General features: G+C 44.9%; 1 protein-coding gene across 2 annotated transcripts in view; it reads right to left on the reverse strand.

Moving 5' to 3' along the window:
- Positions 1-1,828: 1,828 nt before the first annotated feature.
- The window catches only part of LOC126092493 (juvenile hormone esterase-like), a 55,260-nt gene continuing 33,742 nt past the window's right edge, over positions 1,829-23,346 (reverse strand). The window contains exons 8-11 of one of the 2 annotated variants that reach the window (XM_049908109.1): positions 15,835-16,025; positions 15,615-15,744; positions 5,810-5,936; positions 1,829-2,237 (exon numbers count right to left, since the gene is read on the reverse strand). In XM_049908109.1, coding sequence (XP_049764066.1) covers positions 2,075-2,237; positions 5,810-5,936; positions 15,615-15,744; positions 15,835-16,025 — 611 coding nt within the window. In that variant the 3' untranslated portion in view covers positions 1,829-2,074. The remainder of the gene's footprint in view (positions 2,238-5,809; positions 5,937-15,614; positions 15,745-15,834; positions 16,026-23,346) is intronic. The other variant, XM_049908110.1, reaches the window with a different exon arrangement.

The following is a 23,346-nucleotide window of genomic DNA, read 5'->3' on the forward strand; positions in this document are numbered from 1 at the left end:
GGATAACCGGATAATACTTCCGAACTTTGAAAATTTTGGACGCAGGTGAGAGGAACGAAGAAGCGGCACCTCGGAAACCATGCACGCTGGGTTATTTATAAGGATTTTCACTGAGAAGGGTATCATTGTACGAGTATAGGTTTTCCCTCGCAAACTTTCCGCGCTGGACGACAAAAGACTAAAATATGGATGGTCGGCGCTCAGAAGAATCTGTAGAGGGGGAGAATATTCCGTGGTTTCGGGAATATGATTTGTTTTCGGAATTACGATGGTGAGGAGCCGAGCCTTGCTGGGAAGCCAGCGGTGGAGAGACGAGGTCTTCCGTTGTGAGCGCCCATGTGTGACGGTCGCTCGATATCAGCTTTTGTTGGTGCAGACGAACTTGCTGTCTTTGCTCTCAGTATAGTTCATTGTTAGAATAGTTAGGAACTGTACTGTTGCGAAACTATACGATTCTGGACTTCACCTCCGGGTTGGAAGTCGTCGTCGTTGAGTGCGCAGCGTTCAGTAACTGAGAGCACTTCCTCTGCCCTACACTTACGTTGAAACATCTGAACTCCGTCCTTGTGGTTGGGAGTTGGCGTTCCTTGTCTGTAGAACTCAGAGTGATGAAGATATGTTAGGCAGAGGACCGCTTTCTGCCGTCCTAGTATTTGAAAGAGTTTATTTGTAGCTGGAGTTCTTCCATGGTCGCAGACGAGAACGAGAACTATTACTTCGATGCACCGGACGCAGTACATACGGTGATACCGCAAATTGCTTCGGCTTATTAGGTCTATAAAAGCTATACAGCTGTGATCACGTTAGTTTATTTCCACTGAGGTTCCACACCACCGTAGATCATCTTTGAAAGTAGTGTTTGGTACGTAGATGATGTCAGTCATTTCGCGTTATTGATATTCGACAGCGCAGTCATTATATGGGGCAGAGTTGGGCAATTGATCAGCAATTTTACTTAGGAAATGTAAACTTTGTAATGTAAAGGTTTTTTTTTTAAACTGCAATAAATATATAAGCGGGAACAACGTTTATAATTTAGTAGGATTAGTTGCCTTCATCATTCATTTATGTTTAGAACGTAATTTATAGAATTAAGAGATCCTAAGATCTGCTTCAGGGGGTAGTCAGACAGGGCCAAATCATCATTTTAGCTTTTATTATTTTCCGTCGCGCACATTCATTTTACACCCGCCTGGAGTAGCATCTTGGAACATGATGCTAAGAGAATTACACTAAAAACTGAGGCATTAGTGTTAATATATAACTTCTGCTATTTGGTTAACATACAACATAAATTAAGCTGTCTTTTTTTAAAGTGATTGACGAGTGTAGCCTTGTAAGGAAGTGAAAAGATAAAAAATTACAGACAAGAGAACAACAAGGTTTGAAATCAGGTACTACTGGAGAATGCTGAAGCTTGGCTTAGTCTTGTTACTTAGGAGAGGGTAGTGAATCGAAATTAAGGCAAAGCTTGACTAAAACATGGGATCGGTTGATATGACACCCCCTGCAGCACTAAGGTGCCATCAATTCAGTCAAGTTTGGAAGAGTGAGGAGTAAAATTTGTAGAGGAAGACCGATACTCGTCAAAGATAATGAGGTTAGAAGGACGTGTGTGGTTCTTGTTGCGGCTAGGGTGAAGAGTTCCGTCAAAACATCTTCGGACTGAATACAACAGCATTTATGGGAATTGATAGGATTTCCACAAAAACTTTTCCTTCTTTGATTTGTATTTATACCACTTATGCACAAGATACAAAAGGATATAGTACTCAGTAGCATTCAATTGAAAAGTTGTTCATATTTAGTATTTAAATCTGCCTCGTACAATACACAAAAAGTCTCAGATATATATTTCAAGTCACCAGAGGTCATCCAGTGAGTGACGAGTTGTCGATAATTAAATAGGTAAAAACGTATGTTATGTCCGCACTACACTATTGTTATTTTTTGACATTTTATTGAAACAGCATTCGTACAGTAAAAAGTTTCCAGTCTTTCATTACTCTATTGTTTTACGTAAAATATTTAAATAATACGAGAAGTAGTCAAAAGTGTTTTATCACAGACAGTTTCAGTAGTATGGAGGAATCACTGAGTGCACGAAATCCATCCGTTCCGCATTCCTGTTTTGTTGGACGGTAGAGTTGACGTCAATGTTGAGGAAGTACTTGGTTTCCAGGTTGTAGGTAGGCCAGCCGCCCTCAATTACAGGATCGTCCTCAGGGGTGGGATTCCTGCAAGCATCAGAACTTAGAAGTCAGAGCATGCGGTTTAACAATGTTGAAGCATCGAGGTACACGAAGTCTCCACCTTATGATTGGTAGCCTTGGAACCAATCTAAAAAGTAAATGAGTTAACAAAGGAAAGTGAGAGGGAGTAATAGAGTGAGAAATACAAAATGTAAGCAGAAAGACGTGTACAGAATGTAGGCATTCCCTGCTAAATACATTTTTACTTTCCGATTTTTACCATGACAAGAAAATCTAAAACGTGTAAGTTAGCATACATTACATTTCTATAATACTGCTACTCCGCATAAACGTTATAGCTTCACCTAGTAGCATATTTTGTAGTAATTTATTTAGTCTGCCGTTCAACTTTGGTAAATGTTACTCTCGATTTCTTAACTGAGGATATGCAAGGAGATTCTTGTTGACAACAGGTTCATAGACATTCGCACAGGGTACCGGAACATTCACAAGAATTCTGAGGGACCAGCTGTGAAAACTTCGTAACTTATTTTCGCCCTTTGACGCCAAACGCTACGAGATATACTTTTAATATACAGCCTTGTTGACTCTTTAAAAACCTGGAAATTTTTTAGTTTGTCTACTATTTCTGCCTCTCCTTTATCACATGCCCTAACGTGTATAAATTTAAGCTTGTAGTTTGTTGGCTGGATACTCTCTTTGAAATTCTGAAGTTAGCGAAGGTAAAATACAGAGAAGTAAAGGCTGTTACAACTTGTACAGAAACTAGACTGCATTTTCAAAAGTCGAGGGCCATGAAAGGGAGGCAGTGGTTGAAGAAGGAGTAAGACAGGGTTGTTATTCATTGAGCAAGTTGTAAAAGAAACAAAATTAAAATCTAACCGAGAAACTAAAGTTCAAGGAGAAGAATCAATAACTTTGGGGTTTGTCAATAGCATTGTATATTTCTCAGAAGCAGCAACGGACTTGGAAGAGCAGGTGAACAGACTGGACAAGTTCTTGAAAGGACGATATAAAATGAACATCAACAAAAGCCAAACAAGAATAATGGAATGTAGTCGAATTAAATAATGTGATGTTGCGGTAACTGGAGACAGAAAAAAGACACTTAATCTAGTATACGAAGTTTGTTATTTTCGCAGCAAAGTAACTGGTGATGGCCGATGTACAAAGAATATAAAATGTAGACTGACAATGGGAAGAAAAACATTTATGACGAAGAGGAATTTGGTAATATCGAATATAGATGTTTTAGGGCCGGCTTCTGTTCCCGAGCGGTTCTAGGCGCTTCAGTCCGGAATCGCGCGACCGCTACGGTCGCAGGTTCGAATCCTACGTCGGGAATTTATGTGTGTGATGTCATTAGGTTAGTTACGTTTAAGTAGTTACAAATTCTAGGTGACTATTGACCTCAGATGTTAAATCCCATAGTGCTCAGAGCCATTTGAAACATTTGTAAGTTTTAGGAAGTGGTTTTCTCAATGTAGGGTATTTGTTTGGGGTGTAGCCGTGAAAGAATGTGAAACATGGACGATAAATAGCTCAGATAAGATGGAGAATGGAACCTTTTGAAATGCAGTGCTAGAGAAGAAGGATGAAGATAAGATATCACGTAACTAATGAGGAGGCTCTGAATAGATTTGAGAATTGTGAAGAAAGGAAATTTGTGGTACAACCTGATTAGAAGTGAGGGTTTGTTGATAGTACAGATTCTGACACATCAAGGGATCAAAAATTTAGCCCCCGAATTAGGTATGCGTGCGGGTGTGGGGATTGAAAAAAATTGTAGAGGAAGGCTAAGTGATGCATGCAGCAAACACATTCAGAAGGATATAAGTTGCAGTAGTTTTTCGGAGATGAAGAGGCTTGGCTTGCACAGGATATCTATGAGGGCTGCATTGAACCAGTCTTCGAACTGAAGACACCTAACAGCAACGCACAGAGTAAACCAGCTACAACTTGTAAAATCACAGTAAAATACTGCTTACAATTCCTGAACGTACTACCTGTATGTCGCGTGTTCTTTACTCTCACCTACTTGTCTTCTACGCATCCAATACAATTCGGAAACCGTCATTATTCTCAAAAATCCTTTTTTTTTTTTTTTTTTTTTTTTTTTTGAGACCAGACAGCGTGGTCATCGGTCTCATCGGATTGGGGAAGGATGGGGAAGGAAGTGGGCCGTGCCCTTTCAGAGGAACCATCCCGGCATTTGCCTGGAGTGATTTAGGGAAATCACGGAAAACCTAAATCAGGATGGCCGGACGCGGGATTGAACCGTCGTCCTTCCGAATGCGAGTCCAGTGTCTAACCACTGCGCCACCTCGCTCGGTCAAAAATCCTTTACTGTTGGCTTGACATCATCATCTTTGGGGAAAGGTGTGTGGAAAGCGTGCATATTAACCCAAATCGCTTGACAAGTTTCCCTCACTTTTCTCCCAACTTTAACATAAGATATTCTAAGTGAATATACCAGTGTCATGAAGGAAGAACCGCCTGCCAGGAATCTGTAATGTTTTCCCCGCATCCTTTCTCGTTCTTACAAACAATCTTGTCATCACTAATTCTGTAACTACTCCTGTCATTGTCAAAACTTATTCTCTGGTTAATTTCACCAACCTTGCCAGAATCACCAGTTTAGTTACTTCGCGTTTATTCTCTGGTTAGGCGTTTTTATGTGTTCGTACAAAACGTTTTCCGCGCTGTTCTGAGAACAGAACCTGAACGACTGATTACTGGGGACTGTGCAACTAGCCCTTAGTAGAGTAGCGATCCAGTAAAAGCTTCCTGTCAAAATTTCATTGGATACATAGAGAAGGTAAACATGTAATCTTTCTTACCTGCTATTCGTGTTAGTCTTTTATTTCCACTCTGGAAGTGCGAATGTATCGACATCGCTAGCAATTATAACAACACTGATCATTCGCACAACCAATCAACTACATAAACAAACAGCGATTTCCATTCTCCTGTTCGGGTTTATTCGGCTCAGATCGAGTACCCCCGTCTCGTTTTCTCCGCGGGAAACTTATTTCTAGGTGCGACGGCGATTCCCCTGGCAGAAACATCACGTTAACTTTGCACGCATTTAAAAATCAGCTTTTAATTCGTTAAGAAATCAACTTAGAATGTATACAAAAATGTTGGAAAACCAACAGGTATGCGTTTCTATATTATATGAATAATCGATAGGCCAACGTGCGCCGGATGCCAGGAGTTTTACGAAACAAGATTTTTTTTCTTCAAGGACATGAGTTAGGCGCCCGCTGAAATTGCCGCCCGGGGCAGATACCACGGTTACACACCTCCCTCACCCTACCCTAGATCCCGGCCCGCCTAAATTAACCGTGCCTAAATAACCATGCTGCCCCTGGGCCGAAGAGGGGCAAAGACACAAGGAAAGGAAGAGGCTGATTAAGAAGTTTTCCGGCTTAATATTATGACCATCTTCTGCCGGACACCGACGATAGATTTAATTGAATCACATGGACATAGTGCCGTATGTAGCTCATAGTTCAAAGCTGTTTAGTCATAAATTTATAACGCTCTTACTCTAAAGTGTCGAAAAGCTGTGCAATATGTCAGCAAATACTCACAGGTACTTGGCGAAGTTGGTCCACAGCTTGACGACCGTGTTCCGCACCTTCTGCTCGTCAGAGTCTGGGTCCAGGTTTAGATCGGGCGTATACCAGATGGATTTCAAGTCATAATTGTGCCAGGCACCTGTGGAATAAGAATATTCCTTTTTTGTGTTTCATTGCTTATTATAGTCTGGAAGAGGGAGGACTCTGCTGTATGTATATACAGGGCTATTACAAATGATTGAAGCGATTTCATAAATTCACTGTAGCTCCATTCATTGACATATGGTCACGACACACTACAGATACGTAGAAAAACTCATAAAGTTTTGTTCGGCTGAAGCCGCACTTCAGGTTTCTGCTGTCAGAGCGCTCGAGAGAGCAGTGAGACAAAATGGCGACAGGAGCCGAGAAAGCGTATGTCGTGCTTGAAATGCACTCACATCAGTCAGTCATAACAGTGCAACGACACTTCAGGACGAAGTTCAACAAAGATCCACCAACTGCTAACTCCATTCGGCGATGGTATGCGCAATTTAAAGCTTCTGGATGCCTCTGTAAGGAGAAATCAACGGGTCGGCCTGCAGTGAGCGAAGAAACGGTTGAACGCGTGCGGGCAAGTTTCACGCGTAGCCCGCGGAAAATTGGCTCATGCCAGAACTGGAGACCGACAGCGCCGACTTCATCTTTCAACAGGATGGTGCTCCACCGCACTTCCATCATGAAGTTCGGCATTTCTTAAACAGGAGATTGGAAAACCGATGGATCGGTCGTGGTAGAGATCATGATCAGCAATTTATGTCTTGGCCTCCACGCTCTCCCGACTTAACCCCATGCGATTTCTTTCTGTGGGGTTGTGTGAAAGATTCAGTGTTTAAACCTCCTCTACCAAGAAACGTGCCAGAACTGCGAGCTCGCATCAACGATGCTTTCGAACTCATTGATGGGCACATGCTGCGCCGAGTGTGGGAGGAACTTGATTATTGGCTTGATGTCTGCCGAGTCACTAAAGGGGCACATATCAAACATTTGTGAATGCCTAAAAAAACTTTTTGAGTTTTTGTATGTGTGTGCAAAGCATTGCGAAAATATATCAAATAATACAGTTATTGTAGAGCTGTGAAATCGCTTCAATCATTTGTAATAACCCTGTAGTTTCTTCAAACAACATTTTCTCCTAAGTTTAGGAGCGATAACCTCTGATATTAAATGTTATGCAAGTAAAGAGTTCTACTAGGTGTGCTCCGCACACCGTCGGCTGAAACACGCATATACACTCCTGGAAATGAAAAAAAGAACACATTGACACCGGTGTGTCAGACCCACCATACTTGCTCCGGACACTGCGAGAGGGCTGTACAAGCAATGATCACACGCAAGGCACAGCGGACACACCAGGAACCGCGGTGTTGGCCGTCGAATGGCGCTAGCTGCGCAGCATTTGTGCACCGCCGCCGTCAGTGTCAGCCAGTTTGCCGTGGCATACGGAGCTCCATCGCAGTCTTTAACACTGGTAGCATGCCGCGACAGCGTGGACGTGAACCGTATGTGCAGTTGACGGACTTTGAGCGAGGGCGTATAGTGGGCATGCGGGAGGCCGGGTGGACGTACCGCCGAATTGCTCAACACGTGGGGCGTGAGGTCTCCACAGTACATCGATGTTGTCGCCAGTGGTCGGCGGAAGGTGCACGTGCCCGTCGACCTGGGACCGGACCGCAGCGACGCACGGATGCACGCCAAGACCGTAGGATCCTACGCAGTGCCGTAGGGGACCGCACCGCCACTTCCCAGCAAATTAGGGACACTGTTGCTCCTGGGGTATCGGCGAGGACCATTCGCAACCGTCTCCATGAAGCTGGGCTACGGTCCCGCACACCGTTAGGCCGTCTTCCGCTCACGCCCCAACATCGTGCAGCCCGCCTCCAGTGGTGTCGCGACAGGCGTGAATGGAGGGACGAATGGAGACGTGTCGTCTTCAGCGATGAGAGTCGCTTCTGCCTTGGTGTCAATGATGGTCGTATGCGTGTTTGGCGCCGTGCAGTTGAGCGCCACAATCAGGACTGCATACGACCGAGGCACACAGGGCCAACACCCGGCATCATGGTGTGGGGAGCGATCTCCTACACTGGCCGTACACCACTGGTGATCGTCGAGGGGACACTGAATAGCGCACGGTACATCCAAACCGTCATCGAACCCATCGTTCTACCATTCCTAGACCGGCAAGGGAACTTGCTGTTCCAACAGGACAATGCACGTCCGCATGTATCCCGTGCCACCCAACGTGCTCTAGAAGGTGTAAGTGAACTACCCTGGCCAGCAAGATCTCCGGATCTGTCCCCCATTGAGCATGTTTGGGACTGGATGAAGCGTCGCCTCACGCGGTCTGCACGTCCAGCACGAACGCTGGTCCAACTGAGGCGCCAGGTGGAAATGGCATGGCAAGCCGTTCCACAGGACTACATCCAGCATCTCTACGATCGTCTCCATGGGAGAATAGCAGCCTGCATTGCTGCGAAAGGTGGATATACACTGTACTAGTGCCGACATTGTGCATGCTCTGTTGCCTGTGTCTATGTGCCTGTGGTTCTGTCAGTGTGATCATGTGATGTATCTGACCCCAGGAATGTGTCAATAAAGTTTCCCCTTCCTGGGACAATGAATTCACGGTGCTCTTATTTCAATTTCCAGGAGTGTAGACTATTATTGACTCCTCGGCTGAAACTACTGTCTAGATTTAAACATCGACTCCTGTTCCGGAACGTTAATACCCCACCGGCGACATACAATATTTTAAAAGGTAAACCCATCTAATTCATTACAAACCTGATCACTCCTTGCGGCCTGTCAAAGAGATTACTGCTCTTGATTTAGATCTACTGTGGTTTCTCAAAATATTCCAAGTAGATGCAGGTTGATTTACAATGATAATGGCTCACACCTTCTCCTATTCTTGTGCACAGTTAAGCCTCTTAAAATATATGTTGTATTGTTCAACGGGGGACTTCAAAATATGAGTTACTGGTTATTGTATGAGGTGGAATAACGTTTGTTTAACCTGTACTTCAAAGCGAGACAGATACATAACAGTCCTATTTCAACAAAGTCACCCAATCCCAGTAAGCAACGGTCCGAACATTCTACCAATCGTTCAGTTCTACTATGATAAGAATTTGCTCGTTGGTCACGGATCCATTCTAGAACCGCACTGTGAACGTCCTCATCGTGTTAAAATCTCTTTCACCCCGTACTTATAGCTTGCTGGAAAGGTGAAAATCTTATGGTGCATCTGTTCTTCTCTATCAGCATCACCGAACATCTGAGCGGCCTTAGCCAAACTGCATGATTTCGCCACCACTGGACGGGGAAATGCATTATCCATATACCGCAAGAATATTATAGTGAATAAGTATTCCATTTGGACGTTTCACCCACGAGAATCGTAATGCCGCGTGTACAGAAACTTCAAGCTGTCTCCCCATTTAATGCGTACCACTGTGAGTCAATTGTTATCCATATTTATTCTGCAGGTAAAACGGAACATATACTCTCTTGGGACGATGAACAACTCTTTTTGTGCAATGGACTTAGCTGGGGATGACATGTGTAACTTAGTTTTTGAGGTCCCTACACATCATAATTATTCTGTCCTTGTCCGCCTACCTAGCTAGCTGGTAAGCCGGCACGGTAGCTCAGCGTGTACGGTCAGATGAGTTAGCTCCTCTGAAATAAAAAAAAAACTGAGTTAATGGATCAAGATGAACTTCAACAAGCGCCGTGGGACGTGTGCCCCGAACAGATAGAACGAACGATAACGAACAAAATGATTTTTTTAAAAGAAAGATGTTAACGTGCTTGCCTCCCATGCAGATGGCCCGTATTCGATTCCTGGCCGGGTTGGAGATTTTCTAGGCTCTTTGACTGGGTGTTGTGTTGTCCTGATCATCATTTCATCCTCATCACCGGCAGTCGGGTCACCCAGTGTGCCGTCGACTAAAATAAGACTACCCCCACTTGGCGGCCGAATTTCCTCAGATTTATCCTCCCGGAAAGTAATGTCATACGCTCATTTCATTTTTTTATTATGCCCTTGATCTATGTTCCGTCGATCAGCTTTTTTGCGCACCATTGTGATGGATGTTGTACACTGTGGTTCGTAGTCTATGCCTAGAGGTGCAACTGACCGCGTGAACAGGCTGCGAACTTCCTTGGTCGACGGAGCTCTGTTAAATTCTCTTTGAAGTGCGTACTATTCGTAATTGGTACACAGCAGTCATTGGCTGGTGTCGTTGACCGCTGGCAACCCCTACAAGATCGGTTCAAAGTTTTTTTCCTCATGAGAGAGTTAATTGTTAATTGTTTTAATGACGTCGCTCTGGTTTATGCCAACTCGACGGACAGTTTCCCACGTTCAAATTCGTTTTGCCTTAAATTGAAAACGCACGGAAAGCCTAAGCATGAAATTACATTTCGAGGTATGTTGAGAGACTAAACTCTGCACACAAGTTGCATTGTTGTTTTCATGAATGAAGGCAGAGGACTGAATTGTTATTCACAGAAAAAGCTACTTGCACTTTCATTACACAAATGGGAGTACGTGTCGATGTTGTGTGTTGTGAGAAGGCTATTGAGCCAAATGTTTATCATCAAAAAACATGAACAATGCAAGTCATGAAGAAGACACAATTTCCTGGCTGCAAATGTGCACGCGTCCTGTTCGCTGTTGTGGCCGTCACCTGTGGTAGTCAGGGGACGAGGCCTTAGTTCAGTCTCGAGATAATGATCGGTTCATCCCACAATCTTTCTAAGCGTGTGTGATTAACGCTTACAATGCAGGCTTATGTGTTTGTGATTTTCGCAGGGCAGTAGGTGTTTCCCAGCAACGCTCGAAAAGAAGCTTCTGGAAGTCGTAGTTGGAGGCAATACTTTAACTTAAGAGTTTGATTAGTGGGGGCAACAAATAACCAACTGAAACTTATGATATTTGTTTCTGAGACTGACTGGCGAAAACGGCTAAATCCATAAATATTACAAAAATGTGTGTGTTTGTGTGTGTGTGATTCTTACGAATCTCCTCCTAAACTACTGGACCGATTTCAATCAAACTTGGTGCACACACCCTTTAGTGACAGGCAACCCTCGCTTTCGGGATAAGAGTCACCTACTTATCATAGTCCAGAAGAAATCACGTAATAGATACTCAGATGCGCAAAAAACGGCTGCATCGTGCATGACATTTAAATTTATTGCTTCTTTGCTACTAACTCTATTCGCAACATATTCGCAAACAGTATCCACGTATGCCGCTGAATCTACCCACACAAATATATCATTGCAGCAGAGATAGTTCCAGAGATAAGACGTCATATGCACTGAGATGCGTGAATAAATGCCATGTCATACATGAACTTTTAATACATACAGTCGAGCCAGCTTAAGAACATACTTAAGTGATTAACAATGCAAGATCACAGGTTCATGTACGTGCGTGATAAACATCTGCAAATGTGAAATTCTGGTACATTAAAAACACCCAGCAACGATTGTGGCAGCTTCCAACAGCGAAGCAGAAATGGCTGTAGGCGGAAACAATAGCCCTCTATAGAACTGTCAAGAGGCGCTGCCATAGAGACGTTTAATAACATCGCGTTGTAGACACGCGATGCAGATGCGCCCAGCGTACAAACCATTTGGTTTCTAATAGAAAATTGGCAAAATGGATACCCATGCTGTGTCGGGTTTATCACAAAGTATTAAACAGTTTAGGGAAGTTGACTGAAGCTCGCGAAACATTGCGTCTGAGGCGCTGATAACTTACAGGGGAAATGCGTGACCTTAAACGCTCAGAAAAATGTGCTCATATCGTAAATCGATCATCCGAGAAACAGTGGTAATAACCCTTCACATGCTAAACTGCGCCTCTTGCCTAGAGAGACATATGAATGATCACTTATTCAAGATCCAAGAGAAGAACTTCGGTAACGTGAAGAAACAAAACATCGAGAGGAAATGACCAAAAGCACATTGCTATACAATCAACTTTCTGCACCGAAATATAGTCGTATGTTACAACATGCTTGAAAAAAGGCAAATTAAGACATTCACATACCAACATCTTCCCTTGCAAACGTATGAAGATAGTAACTGTTCTGAAAGAACAGGCAGACGCTCGACCCATCTGAGCCACAGAGGACACAAAGGAGAGCGCGACTGCATGGACTTATCCCTTGCACGCTCCCCGTGAGACCCACATTCCCAACTATACACAACCTACATACGTGGTGTTGCTAATAGATACTTGCACATTCATTCATTACTGGCTCCAACTAAGGTGACTATTCCCGTAAGAATTCGGGCAAAGTGTGCGCATTCGCACAGAAGAAGGTCAATGGGTGGGTGTCCTTGAACTATATGAAGATAGTAGCTGTTCTGGAAGAACAGATACCAAAGATGACTGTGCAGCTTCTCTAGAAAGAAATGATAATTAATCGAAACCCTCAGCTGCCAATAGGTGTTGTTGATATACCTCATTGGGGATAGCTGAAAATGTGTGATCCGACCGGTACTCGAACTCTTGATCTCTTGCTTACATGGCAGACGCTCTATCCATCTGAGCCACCGTGGGCACAGAGCATAGCGCGACGGCAGGGACTTTCCCCGTGCACGCTTTCCGCGAGGCCCACATTCCCAACTGTCCACAACCTACATGTTCCTAATAGATATTTGCCCATTCACTCATTACTCGTGCCAACTAAGGTGACGATTCCCGTAAGAGTTCGGGCAAAGGGTGAGCATTCCCTTGCACGCTTACCGTGAGATACACATTCGCAACCGTCCACAACCTACACTCGCAATGTTCCTAATAGATAATTGCCCATTCACTCATTACTCGCGCCAACTAAGGTGACGATTCCCGTAAGAGTTCGGACAAAGGCTGAGCATTCGTTTACGGGAATCGTCACTTTAGTTAGCGCGAGTAATGAGTGAATGGGCAAATATCTATTAGGAACATTGCGAATGTAGGTTGTGGACGGTTGGGAATGTGTATCTCACGGTAAGCGTGCAAGGGATAAGTCCTTGCAGTCGTGTTCTCCTCTGTGTCCTCGGTAGCTCAGCTGGATAGAGCTTCTGCCATGTAAGCAGGATATCCTCGGTTCGAGTCCCAGTCGGAGCACACATTTTCAGCTATCCCCATTGAGGTATATCAACAACACCTGTTGGCAGCTGAGGGTTTCGATTAATTACCATTGCTTAAAAATGTAATTAGTATGACGTTTGATTATGGACTTATTGAATGCGGATGTTGAATGTGAAAACGTGCGCTTTTGTCAGATGTGGTCATCGATGTATTCCAATTTTTTGACCTTTCACTGATATCCCAAACCTGCAGTTAGAAGATCTGTATATATATAGCATTATATGGTCTGGACAAAAAGTATGTTGTTCAGGTAGTTCAATTATTTTAAGCTGAGAAAAATGCAACAATAAGTTACTACACTGAAGTACACTATGTGATCATAAATATCCGGACACCTATCTGAAAATGACTTAAAAGTTCGTGGCACACTCTATCCATAATGCTGGAATTTAGTATTGTGTTAGCCCACCATTAGCCTTGATGACAGCTTCCACTCTCGTAGGCATACGTTGGATGTGCTGGAAGGTTTCTTGGCAGTCCATTTTTCACGGAGTGCTGCACTGAGGAGAGGTATCGATATCGGTCGGTGAGGTCAGGCACGACGTCGGCCTCCCAAAACATCCCAAAGGTGTTCCACAGGATTCAGGTCAGGACTCTGTGCAGGCCAGACCGTTACAGGGATGTTACTGTCGTGTAACCACTCCACCACAGGCCGTACATTATGAACAGGTGCTCAATCGTGTTGAATGATTCAATCGCCATCACTAAATTTCTCTTCAACAGTGGGAAGCAAGAATATGCTTAAAACATCAATGTAGGCCTGTGCTGTGATAGTGCCACGCAGACCAACCCTCCATGCAAAACACGAAAACACCACAACACCACTGCCTACGAATTTTACTGTTGGCACTAGACACGCTTGCGGATGACGTTCACCGGGCATTCGCCATACCAACACCCTGCCATCGTATCTCCTCATTGTGTACCGTGATTCGTCACTTCACGCAACGTTTTTCCACTGTTCAATTGTCCAACGTTCATGCTCCTTACACCAAGTGAGGCGTCGTTTGGCATTTACCGGCCTGATTTGTGGCTTGCGAGCAACCGCTCGACCAAGTTTTTACACCACCCGCCCAACTGTCATAATACTTGCAGTGGATCCTGATGCTGTTTGGAATTCTTGTGTGAAGATCCGGATAGATGTCTGCCTATTACACATTACGACCCACTTCAACTGTCGGCAATCTCTGTCAGTCAAAAGATGAGGTCGGCCTGTACTCTTTTGTGCTGTACGTGTCCCCTCCCGTTTCCACTTCACTATCAGATTGGAAACAGTGGACATAGGGATGTTTAGGACTGTGGAAATGTCGCATACAGACGTATGACACAAATGACAACCAATCACCTAACTACGTTCGAAGTCAGTGAGTCCTGCGGAGCGCCCCACTCTGCTCTCTCACCATGTCTAATGACTACTGAGGTCGCTGAAATGTAGTATCTGGCAGTAGATGGCAGCACAATGCATCTAATATAAAAAAATATATGTTTTTAGACGTGTCCGGATACTTTTGATAACATAGTGTTCGTATGTTTAATGTCCTATTATTTCGATATTTTATTTGTGCGCTACAAATATTCCTCTCTTACACCTTGAGTAGGTGATCATTGTGGTACGACGTGAAGTTCCGCATGCGATTTGGTCCGCCTACTGTTTCTGGGACGAGTGAATTATGTTCTACGAAAATTTTCATACGGTTATGCGCGTTTGATGCGACGTACTTCCCTTGTTAGATAGGGAGGAGTACAGAGTGCTTGGGGAGTCACAGAGCTTTGATTGTTGAGTAGTGAGAATTTAACGCCGTTCTGGAGATTACAACATGGTTCAAATGGCTCTGAGCACTATGGGACTTAACATCTCAGGTCATCAGCCCCCTACAACTTAGAACTATTTAAACCTAACTAACCTATGGACATCACACACATCCATGCCCGAGACAGAATTCGAACCTGCGACCGTAGCGGTCGCGCTGTTCCAGACTGAAGCTCCTAGAAACGCTCGGCCACCATCGGCCGGCTCGGAGATTACATACATAGGGCTCTTATTTAGACTCAGTTGGTAATTTAAGAGCACAGAGGATTAATGAGGATCTGCCACTAAACGTTTCGAAGTAAATTGTGAAATTTGTCTTGTGCATTGCGCATCGCTGTGTACATCCTTAACTGAGCGGTCGGCTCGGTATGATTGCCATGCGGAGGCCTCGGATTTCATTCCTGGCACTGCGATGATTTATTATTGGTAGCAGTAGTGGTACGGAATGCAGTCAACCTCGTTATGTGAACTGAAGACTGATAAGTAGCGGTGCGAAGGTGAAGAAAAGTGACAACTAGGGAAACAGCGGTGAGCTAACCACATGCACCTCCATGCAGCATCCAATGGCACCTTTGGCAGAGGATGACACTTCGGTCGTCGGGCTCGACTGGTTTATCTAGAGCTATACCGCGCTTTGTTGGGAGTCCAGTAGCTCCGCGGAAAGACGAAAGCCAAAAGCAACATTTCTATAAAACCAGTGTCAAGCATTTTTTGGGCAGTTTAGTTGTTGCTGATGCCAGATTATGGTGTTATCTCGTATGCAAGCGAGAAACGTCCCCGTCAGCTTTTTTTCTGCCTTGCCTCACACTCACCAGGCAGGCCGATGTCCGGACTCGCTCCCGTGTAGTCGTACTGGTAGTAGAAAACGGGCTGCGTCATGGTGGTGCTCAGCAGTCGCACCGTCGTGTCTGCCGGCTCTCCGTTGTTCAGGTCCGTCATCATCTGAGACAAGGCGAAGGGAAAGCATTAATCATGCGACCGTGTTTTCGTCCGAAATTCTTGCTTAGTTGGCTGCGGTAAATATGTACTCACAGCTGCGTACTGGACGGCGTCGTCAGCCGTGATGTTGGTGATGTTGCCGAAGTAGTACTGCCTGAGGGCGGTCGCCGCCTGCCGCTTGGACTCAATGTCACCCAGGCGTAGTACGAAGTCGATGGCCCCCTCGAAGTCCGTGTTGAGCTGCTGCAGCACAGAATCGGCAATGATGGCCTCGCCTCCAGAATCTGTAAGGAAAAGAGACGAGCTGTGGGAATCGCAATATTAACTTCCAGCATTCGTACTCCACATACTTCTACACCTACGCTCAGCAGTCAACTACAAGGTACATTTCATTGTCACATCGTTCTTCAGGTTCCACCCACGAGTGGAGCGTGGACGAAATATCTGTGGCATGCCTCTATGGAAGCTATTACGAATTACGATTATACTACTTTTGTCTACACGAACTTTACAGCGTCTGTTTGTAATGGGTCTACGTATATCCATAAGTTCACCAGACAAAAGCTCGAAATCTCGTTCCTTGGAGATTTCCGAGCTGATTTCTTTTAGATGTACGCCTTCTTTTCAAATGGTTCAAATGGCTCTGAGCACTATGGGACTCAACTGCTGTGGTCATAAGTCCCCTAGAACTTGAAACTACTTAAACCTAACTAACCTAATGACATCACACACATCCATGCCCGAGGCAGGATTCGAACCTACGACCGTAGTGGTCGTGCGGTTCCAGACTGTAGCGCCTTTAACCGCTCGGCCACTCCGGCCGGCCTACGCCTTCTGTCCTTGCGTGTCTAACAGTTATGATTTTTCAGCATTTCATATGTTACTCCCTCGTCCAGTCAAACAATCCTTACATCATTTGCACCTTGCTCCACTGCAAGTACTCATTGCCACTTAGACCTAGTGTAGGGTCCCATACACTTGAGCAGCATTCGTGTATTCACACATAAGCCAAAACATTATGACGACTGCACACCGCGACTTTGGATGATGTCACCTGGTGGCGTTGCGGGCAAGTGACGTGGTAACAGAAGTATGTAAACGGGACAGACACTGATGGGAAATCACTTTAGCGAAGATATGGGCTGCCAGCGGAGAAATCCATTGAGACAAGTGACTCTGACAGAGGGCAGACTGTTATTACCCAGAGCCTGTGAACATCTCGAAAATGGCGAAGCTGGTCTAACGTTCATACGCTATTGTCGCGAGCATCTACGGTAAGAGGTGGGACAGTGAAACAACCACTAGGCGCCAAATGATTGGACGCCCATGACCCTTTATAGAATGTAGGGTTTGGAGCCTTGCCTGCTCCGCAAAGCTGGATAGATGGTGATCTGGGGCATCTCTACCGAAATAGCACAATGCTGGTGCACGGACAAGTGTTTTGGAGTACAGCATTCCTCGTACAGTGTTGAGCAGTAGACCAACCCCACGTGTTCACACATTGATACAACGTCCGCCGCTCGTGGTCTCGCGGTAGCGTTCTCGCTTCCCGAGCACGGGGTCCCGGATTCGATTCCCGGCGGGGTCAGGGATTTTCACCTACCTCGAGATGACTGGGTGTTTGTGTTGTCCTCATCATTTCATCATCATCCAGGAAAGTGGCGAAATTGGACTGAGCAAAGATTGGATAATTGTACGGGCGCTGATAACCACGCAGTTGAGCGCCCCACAAACCAAACATCATCATCATCTCATTGATACAACGACATGGTCATTTACGACTGCAGTGGCACGAGACCATTAGGATTCGACCGTCGGTTCATGGGAACGTATCTGTTCTTTAGGTGAAACACGTTTTTGCTACAATAAGTCAGTGGTAGTCTCCGCAAACACCGTCATCGAGGTGAACGGCGGCTCGAAATGTGCCGCCCGTCAAGGTCGCAGGTTGGTCGGTGCAGCGTCGTGCTGTGGGAGACAGCCTCCTGCCCCACGGAAGGGGCCTGTGGTACTAATCGAAGACATGCTGGCAGCTGCGAAATACCTGCATCCATTCATGATTGATGTCTTCCCCCACGTCGATGTCATCTTTCAGCAGTATAACTGTCCCTGTCTCAGAACCAGAAACATGCTACAGTGATCTGAGGAGATTTTTAGTGGATTCATACTGATGACTCGGCGAAAAAATTCGCCTGATGTATATCCTATGGAGCCCATCTGGATGGCTACCTGGTGCCATCACAGTGTACGCAAATCGGCGTCCCGTTCTGTACGCGAATTGCATGACCAGTGCGTAGACATCTAACACCTCGTATCTTCATAAACCTACTACCATACTGTCGGATCACTGATACCTAGAATTAGTAATGTATTTCGTTCCAGGGACGGACAAATAATGTATTAACCAGGTGGTCAACATTTTTTGGCCTATCAGTGTATGTCGTGGAATACTTCTGTTGAAAGCGTCTTTTGTACACAAACTACAGTCTGTCACCATCCCAAAAATCAATCGAAACCTGTAATTTTCTTTGCCTGTAACTGGGCGTATGAGATGGTTCCACTACATATCTCTAAGTAGTTAGTTCGAAATATTTGTGTAGTAAGAGTGACACTAGCTGATATTCAGCCTGATTACGTATCTAGTGGAAAAGTATGTGTACTGGAAATCATAATGTCATTGAATGAAATACTTTTGGAATGTCTAAAAGCTCAACTAAAATTTGGAAATTTGTGGTAATTTCCTATGGGACCAAACTGTTGAGGTCATCGGTCCCTAGGCTTATACACTACTTAATCCAATTTAAAGTAACTTACCCTAAGGAAATCACACATACCCATGCCGCGAACCGTGACAAGGCGTCCACGACCACGCGGTCTACCACGTGTGGCGCAAACGGAAAGCTCTATTGATGTGCGAGTTTCAGAGTGGAATGGCAGTCAGGGACTCGTATTGTTATCCAATAAATAAAGTGTAATAATACTTACAAAGTGTATTTTTCTTACAGACATATACTTTTTTAAATGGAACAGCGCCCATCCACTTTAAAATCTAAAATTATGGTAAATCTGTTGCAGGATTCTAGCACTTGTTTGTGTCATTCAAACTGAGTAGTTGTTAGGTACGATGTTGTTATGTTTGCTTACGGTGTGCTTGTGTGTCCTTTGAGTGCATTGACTTGCTTATCAGTTAGTGTGTGAAAGTCCAAACAATAGGTCGTGAGTGGATGATGGGAATTACTAATGCAGAAAAAGCAGACATGCTCCTCCAGTTGTACACAGAATTTATAAAATTTCAGTTCATTCTTGAATGGTGTGAGCAGTTACATATCCCAATAGGCGTCAACCGCTTCGACAATTATTTATTAACCTCTTCAACTAGTTACTTGAAAGTGATAGCGTAACACCTAGACAACGTAACAAAAGGAAACTAGTGACGATAGAAGAGGGGCAAATTAATGTTCTTGATGCTGTTGCTGTTGATCTGCACGTTACCTCTAGCGCAATCTCACGAGGAAGTGGCAAGAGTCAGGCCAATGTCCTACGCATTCTCCATCGACATAGTCCATCCCTATCACATCAGTCTCCGTCAAGAGCTGCATGGGACCGATTAAGAGATTCATATTTACTTGTGTACATGGGCTTTAAGGCAGGATACTCCAAATGTCATGAATCTTGTTTAGAGATGAAGACACATTTACCAATCATGGCCGGGTAAACCGCCGAAACAGGCGTTATAGACCTGTTGACAATCCCCGTTGGCTTCGTAGGGTTGGACGTCAGCGTCCATAGAGTGTAGAATGTATGGTGTGGCATAGTGAATCATCAGCTCACAGCCCCGTTTTTCATAGACAGAAAACTGAATACGCATAGGTATCACAGCCTCCTAACAGAACATCTTCCACGGGTGCTATCAGACGTTCCTCTGCAGACTAGGAGGAAACTATGGTACCGATATTATGACTGTCCAGCTCATGGTACAACATGTACTACAGCATGTCTTCATGAATTGTTTCCAAATCGTCGGATTGGACGAGAGTAGATGTACCTTGGCCGGCCCTTTCCACTGATATGACACCTGTAGCCTTTCTTCTGTGGAAAAAGCTGAAAGACGCATACAAGAACGTACCAACTACATTCGATGACATGCAACGATGTATTATTACAGCCTGCTCGGACATCTCCGCTGAAATACTAGCAATCGTTCCATACGAGACTGGAAGAGTCTATTGCCGCGACCGGTTTGTCATTTTGAACACAATCTCTGCTGCTCAGTTGTTTCGTTACTGTTTAGAATCCACATAACAATTGTATGCATCTTTGTAGTTCTTTAGTGTGTGCTACCACACGTACTGAACACGTATTGAATATGGGAACTTTTCAGAATCCGTTATATCGTGAACGACTCACTACAATACTGTGACAAACGCCACTGGCATTTTAATTTACTCTACTTGTAGTTTGTTAATGTTAGTAGGCATTGTTGCATTTAAGAAAGTGAATTTCGCACCATAATACTCTTACTAAATACTATTATAATCTGTTTATTGGCTAACAGTACGAGCCCCTGACTACAAATCCATTCCGTGAGAACCACACATCAATAGCACTTTCCATTTCGGCAATATTAGCAGTGCAAGTTTTAGGTGATTCACCTTGTACAAGGGGCGTTGAAAAAGAAACGAGCCGAAGGCACAATTCCAGAAACCGGTACCTGTATGTTAGAAGTATTGACCCTGGCTGTTGAGACACTTGTCTCACTGTGACACAAGGCGGTGACTGGCTGTCTCATAAAATTCCCGGGGGTGCGATGTTAACCAGTTCCGTACGTACAGCTGGTCATCGTCGTCCGAGGTGAATCGTTATGCTAACTTTCTTCTTTGACCAAGATGGCCCCCTTCTGATTCACATCCTGCCGCACGGGACAACAGTGAATGCCCAGCGTTACTCGTAAACCTTGACCACCCTTCGCCAAGCGATCAAATCAAACCGACCAGGCCATCTCACGGTGGGGTCATTCTGCTCCACGATAGTGCAAAGCTTCATACGGCCAACACAGTGGCGGCACTCCTGCAGAAATTCAAATGGGAGGTTCTCGGCGACCCTCCTTACAGTCCGGACCTCTCTTCCTGTGATTACGCCATTTTTGGTCCTTTTAAAAAGATTTTGAGGGTCAAACGGTTCATCTCGGACGGTGACGTCCAACTGTATGTGCGAAACTGGTTAATATTGCAGCCCTGGAAATTTTATGAGACAGCCATTCACAGCCTTGTGCCCATGTCTGACAAGTGTCTCAACAACCAAGATCAATGTTTCTAACATACAGGTAATGGTTTCTGTAACTGTGTAGTCAGCTCGCTTGTTTTTGAACTCCCCTTATATGTTAAACCCTCCAAAAATGTTGCAGCCGCAAGTTGACGCCACGACTAGGACAAATTCAAAATTTATCATACACTGCCTGACAAACAAACGAAAGCACTCAGAAGACGCCGTCGGATATCAATGTATGTTCGCACACACTCACACCATGTTTGGGTAAGCAAACTATGAGAGTTGGAATTCTCTGCAACAAGCACAGTGCATTGGTGTTGTTCGTCCTGAGCTTTGTTACCAGGATTAGTACGATATGTAAGGGATGTGAACAGTCAGACGTTGACTGATTACCGTCCGTCTGGTTATCAGAGTGGTAACGTGCTCCTCCCATGCAGCGGGCCCGGGTTCGATTTTCTCCGCTCGTGGACTGGGTCTTGTGTTATCTTCATCATCATCACGCAAGTCGCCCAATGTGGTGTCGCCTGATACAAGTCTAGCACTCGGCGGCCGAACCCCATTTGGGCTTGCCGGCCAACAATCCCATACGATCATTTCATTGCATTTTCACTGTGATGGACACGGAGAAGCCACATATTCATGTGAGGCAACATTACTGGAACCTGACAGTTTCAAATGGGCGTAATTGTAGATCTCCATTTGGTCTGTTGGTCGAATCAGCCAATATCCAGATTTGCGGTCCAATGTTGGAATTCTTGGGCAGGCATATTAATAGTCAGGGTTCAGGCTGACCATCACAAGTAAGGATAGGGTTATTGTGAACCAAGACATCATAACCGCCTCACATCTGTGCCTACTACCCGAAAACAAGTAATTGACTCCCGGCAACATGATGGGACATCCTGTTGGATGAACCCTCGGACTATGGAATTGCCGTCTCGTGCGTAGGCTGCCATTAACACCGCAACAGAGACGGCTGCGTTTGTGGCAGTGCTATGACCGGAAAGAATGGTACTGAGGGAATTCTGACGGAACAATTGTACGTCACTCACATCCTGGGTACTCGCGTGTTACCTCTCTTTTAACAGCATCGTGCTGCCATTTTTCAAGACGGCAATGCTCGTCCACATACAGCACGTGTCTCTGTGAACCGTCTGCGTGATACTGAATTATTCTCGTAGCCTGCAGGATCCTCCGATCTGTTCTCGACAGAGCATGTGTGCGACCTGCTCCGACATCAACTCCGTGTTACTGCCTTTATCCACTATGCCAAGGACCGTTTACGAGAGTTGCGAGTAACTTTGTCTCAGGAGAGGATGTAACGTCCTTGGGTCGCACTTCCCAACCGTATTCCTATATGGAAATAGGCGAGAGGGCCCGTAACGTCATACTGGTGTAAGGCCATACTACCAGGTTCTATACAAAAGTGATTTTATCTGTAATCACCACAGGAGTATCACTTACCCTCTCTTTCAGTTAGTGTGTGCGCATCTAATGGTGTATTTCTCTGAGGACAGTACGGGTGTGTGGCGGTGGGTAGTTATTGTATTGGCATTGGATGTGTATTAGATGATGATGACAACCAACAACGAAATTAGGTGTCCCTGTGCTCGACAATTATTTCTCTAATAACCTTTTCACCATATCGAGTACCACAACTACAAATTTACTGAACAACAATTATATTTTTCCCTTTAACTGTATTACGAACAGCCTTACATTTCAAATGGTCTAGCGAGCTCACAGATGCGCCATTTTCAGGTGCTCATTCCTATTCCAATTAAATTACATAGTCAAAAAATTGTTCAAAAAATGGTTCAAATGGCTCTGAGCACTATGGGACTCAACTGCTGAGGTCATTAGTCCCCTAGAACTTAGAACTAGTTAAACCTTACTAACCTAAGGACATCACAAACATCCATGCCCGAGGCAGGATTCGAACCTGCGACCGTAGCGGTCTTGCGGTTCCAGACTGCAGCGCCTTTAACCGCACGGCCACTTCGGCCGGCCAAAAAATTGTTCAAATGGCTCTGAGCACTTTGGGACTTAACATCAGAGGTAATCAGTCCCCTAGAACTTAGAACTACTTAAACCTGACTAACCTAAGGAGATCACACACAACCATGCCCGAGGCAGGATTCGAACCTGCGACCGTAGCAGTCGCGCGGTTCCGGACTGAAGCGCCTAGAACCGCTCGGCTACCGCGGCCGGCTTGTACAGTCACCTTCGCTTGGTGTATACAGGGTGTAAATAAAGTCCAGGAACACTTTCAACTATTTATTGCACAAGAACTAAATATTGTACAGGTGTCATACATACTGCATTTTGAGGAGAAACTCT

This window comes from Schistocerca cancellata, chromosome 7 (assembly GCF_023864275.1).
Source record: "Schistocerca cancellata isolate TAMUIC-IGC-003103 chromosome 7, iqSchCanc2.1, whole genome shotgun sequence".
NCBI classification, from domain to species: Eukaryota; Metazoa; Arthropoda; class Insecta; order Orthoptera; family Acrididae; genus Schistocerca; species Schistocerca cancellata.